Source organism: Coloeus monedula (genome assembly GCF_965178545.1).
Source record: "Coloeus monedula genome assembly, chromosome: 2".
NCBI classification, from domain to species: Eukaryota; Metazoa; Chordata; class Aves; order Passeriformes; family Corvidae; genus Coloeus; species Coloeus monedula.
In genome coordinates, this window is record NC_138782.1 from 40317206 (window position 1) to 40329310 (window position 12105).

The 12105-nt window shown below is 43.2% G+C and overlaps 1 protein-coding gene across 6 annotated transcripts in view; it reads right to left on the bottom strand.

The window, feature by feature from the left end:
• Positions 1 to 12105, bottom strand: part of XPO5 (exportin 5) — a 29006-nt gene that overhangs the window by 12248 nt on the left and 4653 nt on the right. For 4 of the 6 annotated variants that reach the window (XM_082303218.1, XM_082303217.1, XM_082303215.1 and 1 more), the window contains 14 exons: positions 11889 to 12074; positions 11143 to 11219; positions 10603 to 10702; positions 9083 to 9166; positions 8554 to 8679; positions 8218 to 8308; positions 6703 to 6831; positions 5856 to 5971; positions 4906 to 5061; positions 4445 to 4486; positions 3724 to 3831; positions 3052 to 3251; positions 2313 to 2412; positions 1224 to 1405 (listed from right to left, as the gene is read on the bottom strand). In XM_082303218.1, the coding sequence (XP_082159344.1) occupies positions 1224 to 1405; positions 2313 to 2412; positions 3052 to 3251; positions 3724 to 3831; positions 4445 to 4486; positions 4906 to 5061; positions 5856 to 5971; positions 6703 to 6831; positions 8218 to 8308; positions 8554 to 8679; positions 9083 to 9166; positions 10603 to 10702; positions 11143 to 11219; positions 11889 to 12074 (1697 nt within the window). The remainder of the gene's footprint in view (positions 1 to 1223; positions 1406 to 2312; positions 2413 to 3051; positions 3252 to 3723; positions 3832 to 4444; positions 4487 to 4905; positions 5062 to 5855; positions 5972 to 6702; positions 6832 to 8217; positions 8309 to 8553; positions 8680 to 9082; positions 9167 to 10602; positions 10703 to 11142; positions 11220 to 11888; positions 12075 to 12105) is intronic. The other 2 variants (XM_082303219.1, XM_082303216.1) reach the window with 1 other exon arrangement.

Here is a 12105-nt window from a genome sequence, read left to right on the forward strand (position 1 = left end):
AATAGTGATTGCATGAGGAAAAAGTGTCTGCTGCAGCCTGCTCAGACCTTGGGCACTGGTTTAGGTGGTCTCACACAATATGACATGTGGCAGGCATTGGAGAAATGGAATAAGGATACTACCTAATCAAGGCAACTCTACTCTACCTAACCTCTCCCAAAAGCTCATCAACAGGATCTTCAGCCTTCCAGGATAAAAGGCAAAAGCAGTTCAAGCACAATTCTGTAGAAACCTGCTCGCTGGCCGAAGTACCACACACTGTGCTATGCAGAGCTTAGCGATGAGAAACACCGCTCATGTGGGCCAAGACAGCATGTGCTTGTCACAACATTCCAGCATGTTGCTTTTCTCTGGAAGCAGCACATTCCTGAGCTCAGTGACTACCAAACATACCTGACAACACAGCACTCAGGTAATAGGGTCCCTTCCCTTACAAACCTGGGAGCTGAAAAATCTAAGTGCATCTGAAAATTCTCTTTCTCAACATGCCCCTGCCAACGACAGAGCGTCAGGTTTTCAAATATGTAACATGTAGAGTTATCCCACAAAACTGTTCTGTAAGTCTGGCAAAATCCCAGTGTCAGGAGTTACCCCAAGAGAGACTTCTCCTGGGAACTGTGTTATTCAGGATTTCCATTTTCTGCCTTCTCCTCCTCCCTCCCCCGGCTGCCCCAGACCTACACAACACCAGTGACACACAGAGAGGCACTGCATGGTAGCAACGGCCCGAGAGTATGCATCCACTGATTTCAATAGCAGACTGCTTCAGGAGGCTGCTGCTCATGTTCAGCAAAGCCAGCTTAATTTAACACTGAAGAGAGAACAACACAAACAGGATGTGATGAGAGCTGGGACTGCCCTGGTGGAGACAGGAGAGGTGGCCTTGTAGGGGCTGAGGGCAGAGCAGAGATGTTAGTTAAGAAATCATTAACTGAGTGGCAGAACTACAGCACTGGAGGTGGGGGAGGCAACCCCAGCACAAGCTCCTATTAGCTTTGATGGCCTCTTGTAGGCCAGACCAGTGAACATTCAGAAGGCTCCAGTTTCCCCAGTGCCATTCCCCACTGTGAACAGTCAGGAACAGTACTTGGGCACCTGCACCAGCCTGTGTTCCCACTGGCTTCACTGGGCAAACATGCTCTGAGCATTCCATGTATTTATCACTGTTTGGCTTTCAGAGATTTGTAAGTCAACATAAATGATTTCAAGTCAACTTGACCCACCTTATGAGAGCAAGTAAATTGTCAAAAAGCTTCAGGACCTGCTCAGTGCAGGGATTACGGTACATTGGAGTTCCACTGGGCAGGTATCCCAAAAAGAATCCTCCAGCTTTTGCCTCTTCAGTAGCAGCAGGCCAACGAGCTCGTTTCACAACTCCCAGAATGGTGTACACACAAAAGCTTATCTGCAGCAAGAGATGTGGAGAAAGCGTTTCTTAGCCGGATCACAGTCTGAATCAATAGGTTTTCAGAGAAACACATCATCATCCCATCACAAAGAGAATGTTCTACAGTGAGCCTAACCTGTTGATAGGAACAAAACTCTGGTGAGATTGCTGCCAGGAAAATGCAACAAATGATCATGCTATATTCCATAACCTTGAGAGAGCCCTAGCCATGGCAGGATGGCCTAGGAATTCACTATCAGACAAAGCATCAATACATATGGTCTCAAGAGTATGCAAGCAGCCAGGCAGGCTGCTAAAAGTAAGGTTCTAGACCGTCAGTTCCTCATGTCCTTCATGTGCTAGGACAGATGCCGAGATCCCAGATGACACAGTGGTCAAACTGCATTAGCCCCAAATCATAAGCATAACTCTGTGGACTGCATTTCAGTGTACTCTACAGATCTAAAGACAGCAACTCCATTTGCAGCCTGAGTTAAGACTTTACACTAACAACTCAAATAACACAAATCTTCTCAGATGAATTTTAATTGTATTCTGGGCTGCAGTCTGAGCATGATGTTTTTTCCATATAGCCTGGTTTAAAAAGCATGATTCACTGTGCCATATATACAAAAATCATGTACATCAATTGCTTATCCAAAAGCAAACTCTGTTGAACAGAGAGTAGGAAACAGTGTGCTTCACTCTGATAAATAATGTGGTTTACAAGGCCTGCATGCTCTTTACCGTAGCTTAAAGACCGAAGGCCAGCCTGTTATTCTGCAATCTGAAAAACCTATTGATGCACACTCTGAAGAAGTACATGATCAGGAGACCTTGTGTGTAATCACAGGAGAAGTGGGGGATTGAAGGAGGCAGGTCTCATTTCACCTACGATTACACCTCTCCTGGTAATGATACTCACTCTAGACCGGTTCAGACCACTAGGATCTTCCAAGACTGGATCGGCAATTTTGTTATCTGCACCCACGTAGGATATAAAGGCTTCAGGATCTGAGAGGACTCTGGCAGCAGCAAAAGACAGAAATGGATTATTGTTTGTACCAGGGAATTTGAGCAGAGCTTTGCACTGGCAATAAACATCTACCAAAAACCAAGCAGGCTAGAGAGGCTAGGCAGTGCTCCATCCTGTACATGGGAACATGATTTAAAAGCACCAAAGATGTGTACACTCTCCAAATATCATCAGCTCTCTTGGGCTGTGAGGATCTAAAAGATTCAAATCTCTTATGAAGACAGCTCTGCTGGGAACGCTCTTGTGCATGCCCAGCAACCCAGAGCTGCAAGACATCCCAGCTTTAGTAACAAGAACTCAGCTCCCTACCTTCTCCTGGGAATGAGCAAAGACATCTTTGATTTCTCATTTCCTGCAAATGCTTTGAGCATGCTGGGGAATGTTCCTTTATTACCTTAAATGACTCTTACCCAGCAATTTTCAGCAAACGGCATTTAGACTGTTAGCAGTTTCTGAACTGTAGGAGAGCTATTATCACAACAACTGCCTGGAGCACAGGAGGTCAAGAGGCAGCCCATCACCCTCATATGGTTTGTGTGTTCCCTTACTAGGCACGGCATTACCTCCTCAACACCTCCAGCTCAAAGCTGGAGAAGAAATGACCCATAAAAAGAAAAATGACCCATACCTCTGCATCTCTGGGGAGAGCCATAAGCCAGCAACAGGAGCCATGAGCTCCTCCAGGAAAGCTTTCTGTCGCTCATAGTCCTTAAACTGGTTGCTGATGAGGACAAGGGCCTCCATAAGAGCACACTTCTCCATCTGCGTCAGAAGTAGCTCATTGGAAAGCAGCTGTTTCACATGGTTGTACAACATCTCAAAGTTTGGCTAGAAAACACATCCAAGTAGAAAAGCATCATGCATTTGGTATGGAGGAGGGCAACTGCGGGAGGCAGAGCAGGGGTGTACTGTTCAGCTGGAGAAGGTACATTTCTGTTACCTTTTCTCAACACAGCCATCTCCTCCTCACACTCAAGTTTCTCTGAATGTTCAGTCTAAGAGAACTTCCATTCTTCCCTACCCCTCTATCATTATCCTGCATCCATTTTACTTGTGCTGCTTGTATCCTCCTCCTCATCCCTTTTATGTTTAACTCATCAATTTACAGTTCAACTTCTGAGGCAGAAAATTTTTCAGTGGGGAAGAATAGAGGTACAGGGAATGAACCACTCTGCCATTTGTGCAGCAGGAAATGTTTCTTGTAAGAAAAGCAGAGACTGTAGCCAAGGAAGCTGAAGATCCCACAAAATCCAACTAAAATTGAGGCAAGACTCATCATGACAGAGTTGCGTTTACCTACCAGCACAAGCTGAGGGTAATCCCGGCACATCTTAATGATTGAGGAGCACGCATGCCTTCTCACATTCTTCACTGCTCGAGTTCTAGGAGCCTGGACAGACACAACAAACTTCAATGCAACAAAACAAAAGTTCAGCCAAATGCAGGGCATCTTCAAGAGACAAATTCATTATATATAGTTTTCTGCAGTGTTGAGCACAGATTAAAAAAAAAACATTTCCATGCCTCCCTGCTCCCTCCAAACAATCATGCAGCAACCAAATTTCCTCTGAAGCAGTAGTCAACTCAAGAAATCCATGTTCAAACAAGCTGTACTTCAGGAGTGAGGATACTATGACTCTTCCTCACTATTTCAAGACTCCAAGCACTCCTTAGGTAACTAGGGGGTTTACAGCCATCCTTCAGAGCCATGTATACCAAGTACTGAAAGAATACCCAGAGCTAATGAAGAGATTTCACTCTCGGGAAGGCCAGCACCGCCTGGGGAACTAAGTGTATTGGCTTTACAGCACGTCTGCAGCCTTCTAAGCTTGTGAGCCAAAGCTTAGTAGGCTATGCCAACCACAGAGATCAGCAGTATCTGGACTCCCCAGCTTTCCCAGGAGCAGAACTATACCTGAGAAGCCTACTACAATAGTCTTCAGACTCAGGATGCTCTCTCCGCTAGAACATTATTTGATCCAACTGTTATAGCTCATTAGCAGATAATAATTCAGACATACCTTACTTTCCTCTACAACTTCAAAGGTAACTGAAGCAAACAACTGTGAGAAAAGGGAGGAAAAATCAAAAAACATGTATCATTTGTTAATATTTAGCACTCACATCTGTTTAAGGAATAGGCAATAAAGATTTTAGTTCAATTTCACTGAAGTCAGTGAAGAACCCCTGAGTAAGCTGAAAGATGTACCATCAATACAGCAAGGCCTTGAAAGAAAACATGGTTGTTTACTGGCCAGAGTATGCACTTAACATTAAGTTTTAAGGCTATGAACTGCAAAATTTGGATTAATTGACATTACTGTTCTTGTGACAAGCCTCAGTCTCAGTTTCTCCCATCTTTAACATGAAGGATAGTCCTTCCTTGACAGCAACACCAAGAGGATTGACTCCTGCAGTTTAGTACAAGAGCCCTGCACCACAAAAAGCTGATGTGATTTTAGCAGGGTCAGCACATACCTACCTTGGAAAGTACTTGTGGGAGGTATTCTGGTCGGTAAGTGACAAACGGAAAGAGAGCAGAGACATTGGTGAGCACACAGGACAGGATGAGAGGATCTTTTGTTTCAAAATTAAGGACAAGCTGCAACAGATCTATGCCATCATTCACTGGGATTTCCTACAAAGGTAGTGAAAAAAAAAGAAAGAAAAAGGGAGGCAACACTCAATACTTCAACCTACAGTACACTTCCTACAAAACCTAGGAAAAAGGCTGGGGGAAAAAGGACAGTGCCTTCGCCACTGTTGACAGGGCAGTCTTGAGACATCAGTCTCTAGTCCCCGTACTTTTGCTGGCACCTCTGGGATAGGCAAATTTCCTCTCTCAGTCTGTCTCCCAATTCTCCTCTTGACTTTGTCCAACAGATTCCATGCTTAACCAACTGTAACGACCCATATAATTATTCTACTGTGATTAGACTGATGAGTGCATGAGCAGCTTAATGTAATAAAAAATTCAAGTCAGTCTACATCAAACTGATCCTTCTGATTCGCCTGCTGTTGAACAAAAGGCAGAGAGAAAATGTTTCTGATCTGCTCTCTGGGCATAAGTTCCTCTCACTTAGTTAAAAGTGAAAAAAAATTTTAAAAAAATCTAGTAAGAGGATAATTAAATAAACTCAAGGAATTTTTCCTTAAGCAGTCTCTTCTCCTCTAGCAAGGCACTATCTTAAAGCATGTCACTTGAGCACTCTCCAGTGACTTCTCATCCCATAGTGCCCAGAATTAAGACATGTCCTCATCTAAAGAAGGGTCTTTACTCCTCATGAGAATGGCTCACCAAACAAACTGGGTTTTGCATGGAGGCAACCAGTTACTACAAACTGCTTAAGGATAACATAACTGCAAAAACCCAGAAGAACTGCCGACCCAGAAGAAGCCAGGAGAGAAGGCAAGAGCTTGGGATACACATACATCTTTATCCATGGTTCGGAACATCTGGCTGATGACACTCTCCGAGAAGAAGGTCATGGCATCCCACTGCACAAAGGATGGAGAGAAGATGGAGCAGAGACCTTCGCCTGTCTTAGCTGAAAGGAAGAGAACACCATGCTCAACCATCCTCAACAGCAACCTGAGAAGCTCCTGTGCTGCAACATCTTAGCACTCACAAGTATTTTGGCCACACAGCTCTCACTGCAGATGCCTTGCAGGTATGCACTGGGAGCAATTAAGGTGATTTGCTTCACTCAAGTGAAGGCTCCTGAGACATAAGTCTTCGAGGTACTATGCAGAGCAATATTAACAAATCACAGAAGGGAAGAGAGACCACATGCCCAGACTCAGCACTGCAGGCAAGACTGCCCTCAGTGTGACTTTGCAGAGCACCAAGGAACCTTCCTCCAGAGTAGGAAAGCAAGGTGAATGACAAGGGATTTGCCAGAGAAGCACAACTTCCCTACCAAAAATAATCAATATATTACAGAAATAAAAAGACCCAAATAATTGTAAAATTCTATCAGAGGGACAGCTGTATCTGTTCTGCAGAGAGATTTGGGGGAAGGGAAGGAAAGGAGGAGCCAGGGGCTTTACATCAGTTATTCCATATGTAGACTTTAAAGGGATAAATTAGGGAAGGGGTGGGTTTGACTCAGTTTTGCTTTTAACTTGCAAAGACCTTAAAGCCTGAAAATCTAGCATGGAGTCTTGGTTACTGCTTAAAAAATTCCAACAACATCAACCAAAAAAAGGCCAAGAAGTTTCTTTTTGGCTTTAATTAAAAGACAAATCCCATATCCCCATTTTTTTTCAGGTGACCTACAGTTCATGGGTCCAGTATCAACAGGAGCTGTGAGCTGGTACTTCAGCCATTCCCCAGCCATTTGGAAGCCAGTTAGAGGGTCCAGACGACAAGCCATCCTCATCACCTCTCCTTGCTGGGCTCGGAAAGCTGCAGGGAAAAATCAGACACCATGAAAACAGCTGATGCTGCAAATTTTTCAGACCCATGAACATTATGGACTTTTGCTTTGGCAATAGCTGTGTAGCGGGTACAAATACACAAACAGTGCAGCAAGTACAACAGAATGAGCAATTTTTGAAGTGATTTAAGTGGACGAAAACATAATGGACTAACATTTTAAAAAGTGCAATTAAAATGCAGTATGAATTATGAAAATTTATGCTAAACTAGATTTACTACAATTAGGCCTCTAGTCTTCATTTAAAATATTCTTCAAACTATAAACGTTTGCTGCTTACAAAGCATCTTGGGATACTGAGATAAAATACCAGCATTAGATAACTACTACTTCCTTCAGCTAAACACACTTTTCCAAGATTATTCAACTAATGACAAACAAATGTGAACTCAAAAACCCAGCTGCCTTGTTTTTAATTTCGAAGATACTAAAAGCAAAGTACAGAACAGGAATTTAATTTGTTCCAAAATATTCCAGTGCATGACCACACAAAACAATCAGTTCTGCTGACTACAAATGCAACTTGCATTGTTTAATAAAGTTGTTTTGCCAAGCAATTTTATTTTGTGCTTCAAATTAGTTTATTTTCTTATATATGTAATGTCTTCAATATAACTTAACCCTGTAAGACTACTTCAGATTCAGGCCTTGTGCATTTAGCTACTTTATAGTTTCTATCCAAACAGATTTATTACAGTAAGTAAAAAATAAACTATCTAATAAGCAATAAAAACTGCAACCCTTAAAATCTTTAGACAGAAATGTAAAAAGTAAAAATTTATGTAATTTATTCAATGTATCCTCCCATCCACCCAGTAAGTACCAAACTACACCAGCCAATGAGAACCAACTTCAGTTTTGGGAAGAAAAATACAAAATGAAAGTAAAATCATTAATATCTAGTGCTGGTTTAATATCATGATTAAATTTTGCTATTTTAATTCTCAACTCTAGCTATTGGTACTAAACCAGAAGCTTCTTACCAGGGCCAACACAGATTTTCTTTCTGGAATGGCATCTAAAGTCTTTTGTAAGGTGCCTTCCTCTCCTAACCTGAACATGACTTGAGGTTGTTTGATTTCCTCCTCTAGGTGACCAAAAGACACATTTTCTTTGACACCAGAATGCTATTAGGCCACCTACCTGACCAGCAAGCAAAATAACAGCAAATAGTAAAATTAAACACATGAGCTGCCACAGGAAAATCCTAACTTAATTTACTCCAAGATCCAGGCTGAAAAACTTGAGACACAAATGGAAGCTGCCAAGCCAATGTGGTAGGCTCCAAGCTTGGCCAGCAACTGAAAGTAGGAAGAAAGGCACAAACAGAATGCACAAAGGGTATGGCAACTTACAGTTGAAGAAGGCATTGAAGTCCTCATCACTGTCAAAATCAAAGCGCGAGTATTCACAGCTGGGGCTGTCTGCTTTGGAAGGAAAGCCCACCTGGAGACAAAGTGGAAAAGGTCAGGAAGGAAGAGAAGTCACCCATCACAGCTAACACCAGCTTCAAGAACATGAAGGCTGGAGGCAAGGAGCAGACAATAAAACCAAGATGCAACTGTGTCCTCAGCAGGCTGGAGATCTTGTCTGGCCATGACACAACAAAAATGTAGTTTCTCCCCCATGACCCACAGGCCACGTTCACCCAGGCACCTTCTCACACCCAACAAGTTGTGATTCCCACATACCTTCACTAGGTTGGTCATAGATGCACGGAGATACTTGGGAACGACAGCCAGCAACAAAGGGTCATGAGACAGAACTTCATGCCGAAATAGGGCTCCCCATGTGATCTGGGTGGAAGAGCGCAGAAACTGCGGGGAGAAGAGAGAAAAGAGAGGAGCAGAGGAGGATTTCAGTGCTGGAATTACCACTGTTAACATTAACTGCTGCTATCACAAAGCAACAGCAAATTATACTGACTATAAAGTTAAGGCCAAGGCACCTTGAAGGCACATCCCAAATTTCCAGAAAGCCAAAAATCTCTAATAATAGGGCTGATTGCAAATTCTACATTTTCTACTCAGTATCTCTGTATCAGGCATGGCTCTTGATGGGGTGGTAATGGGAGTAGAAAACACTGCCTTCCAGGCCTTCAGCTGAAATGGAGAGCCTAGAGAGCAATACTTAGCAGCTGAAGTTCTGCAGTCTTCTGCAGGCTAGCTCAATTATACATTCACATACAGATACATGTGAGACTTTCAGCCCTTTACATACCTGGCTGGGATGAGTTGTGAAGGCTAAAAATGACTCAAGGTATTTTCCAAAGTTGGCTGGCGTTTCCACATCACAATCTGAGCCCTATGAGGAACATGAAGTATTTCAGACAAAATACTAACTTTATGGCAGGCTGGGCTCACAAATGGTATGTTTCAGGGTAAAGCAGGAGCACTACATCCAAGGCCATAGACTGTAAAGGAGCAGAGACAGAAACACTGAACAATTGATTTTTTTCTGAATCCAGTATAGCCCAAGGAGCATCAAGTTCTGCTGACCAGCCTGGAGGTGCTGAAGACACCACCACCCTCATTCAAGAGTACAGGGTGACTTCTCAGATAGTGGAGTTCCATTAAAACCAAATTCATAACCACTGCTGCTGCTGTGAATCACAATTTTACTCCTATTGGGTCAAACCCACCCAGCTGTACCAAAGTAGTGCAATTCAAACTGAAGAATTTCACAAGAAAATAAACCCAGGTAATTTCACTCGATTTCTCCAAATGTTTCCTGTATTTAACATATGGGTATCCATGACCAGTAACTTTCTTGGAAGTTTGTCAGGAAAGTAAGTTCAGGAAAGTTTGTCAGGAAAGTAAATTCAAGGTTTTGCTGCTTCTCACAAACTGTAACATGACCTGGTGCCCTCAAGATCCCCAAAATTGTACAGCTCAGTGCTGCCTCTCCCAAGTGAATCTGAGTAAGTGAGCTCCATCTCATTACTTCATTATGGATTAACAACTCCTACTGCCTAGCAGCAAGTGGAGTCACTGGAAGTAGTAATGCACTCTGGTTCCTGTCCATTCTTTTTAGAGGTGAATTCTCAAAGGTTGGTTTTGGTTTTTTCTTCCCCTCCCTGTGAGACTTTACTTTGCTCTATCACTTTTACAGGCTCATTGCTTCAATCTCCCCACCAACAGCATCTCTCAACAAGCCTGCCCTCTCTATCCTAGAAGCACTGAGCTGAAGGGAGGGAGTGGGAATTCAGCACTGGCATGGCATGAACAGTATGAATTTGCATCTTCATCTCAACATTGACACAAAACATTACAAAGATGAACAGCAGGAACAAAACCCGTTTCTTCCTTGAGCTTGAGAGAGCCTTGGTAGAAGAACAGACAGGTATACTCTCTGAATTATTTTTACTGGGAAATTTAAAAGGCTTCCAATAGAAGAGTAATTTCCTGGACTAGATTTTCTGTAGCAGTAGTCAGCTAAAAACCTGACCAATTTTCAGTGAAGCTCAGCATTTTACAGAGGTTATAGGAAATGGTTCTTGATGACAGCAAAGCCCTGGCATCAGTCAGGGTCCCTCCAGTCTACATTCCTATGACTCGGCAGGATACAGTCATCCCACTTAAAAGCAGAGCCATTACTGCCTTTACGAAATGCATGGAGAGAACCCTACAGCTGCCAAATGTGCAGAGAACCCTGGTCCTACCTTAGATCAGGGTTGCCTCAAGCCCCAGCCCTAAAAACTAGCCTTGCCAGGGTTGCTGTTGGTATTAGTAAAGACTTACTAGCAACGCACATAGCTGGCTGCCCAATGCGCACAAAACTTGGCAAAGTCTCTTCAAGAAAACATAGTGCTTCTCCACCAGGCCTTCTCCATCTGCTGTCCTGGGAATGAGGGAAGGGGGGAAAAACAGGATCACAGTTACTCATGCTGTAGGTGACAGGCACACTGCTGGCTATCTTGTAGATAAAGAGGACTAGAGCAGTTTGATTTTATCTGTGGGATTTTCTTTGCTATTATCAAGAAGTACTGCTTTATTGGCATCTAAAACCTCTGAAATTGCCTCTCTGAAGGAGTCCTTCCTCCTGATCAGTTTCAGGCTAAAACAGAAAGCCAGGGAAGCTGTGATATTTACATCTCTTTGTCCTTCAATTATGGGTTTTGAAAAAAAACCCTGCTTTTCCAAGTTTTGCAAAAGAAATGGTGGTTTTGTTCTCTCCTATCCAGTTCCTGCTTCCTTTGGTTAAGCAACAGTATCTTCTGCACCTACAAAGCCATTTGTATGCAGTTTTGTGTGAAATCACAGCAGCACCATGGTACTCACTGGGCAGCAGAGAGGATGCAGTGCATGGCAATGTCTCCAAACAAGACCATCAGAGGTTTCCGATCCTCCAGCTTACCCTATGCACAAAACACACCACATGCCTCAGTTAGAACATAACTATTTATTCCCATTTACATAAACATTTATTTCCATCTGCAAGCAAAATCAGGAGAGTCACCATTTTCCTTCCACCTGGGAAGGGGCTTACATACGATTTAAGTAAAAACTTTCCAAAAATTCCAAGGTATCTAAAAAATTTTCTCCAAGCAATCCCACCACAAGAACTTTCAACAGCAAAACTGACCCTGAGACATATTCACAGAAGACTGGCTAGTTACTTACAGGCAGCTGATGAACAGCCTTGACACTCAGCTGCTTGTGAATGAATGGGTCAAATCACCTGTTTAGATCCTGCTGTCACTTCTCTGAGCTGCCAGGTGACACAGCTGATGACACTATTTTCCACTTCACAGTTGTAGGAAGTGGGGGGAAAAAAAGTCAGTGGGGACCTCCAAGTTCAAACTGCAAGGAGATGCAAGCACAGAATTTGCAGAGGGTTCCAACAGCTACTCTATGTATTGTGCTGGCATGATATTCATACCAAATACCATTAACAGAATCAGCCAAATTTGAATTTTGATTCTTAGATAAAAGGGCAAAGATAGCGTTGCTCAATCTGAAGAATTATATAGGAGAATAGGAGAAAAATAAAGGGGAGCCAGAAGAACTGGGGAGGAAGAACTCACTTTCCTGCTGACAGCAATCAGGAGACACTCTGCTGCTCCAACTTGGAGTTCAGGCTCATTTAGGAGCAGACACAACATCTCCAAGAGCTTGCAGTTGTCTGCTGTGATATGGCTTAGGGCTACCCAGTCAATGTAGCCAGCCAAAGTGTTGAGTGCTGCTATCCCCACACGACAGTTTGCCTGGGCCTGTGAACAGAGAGGAGGCATGAGGTCAGAA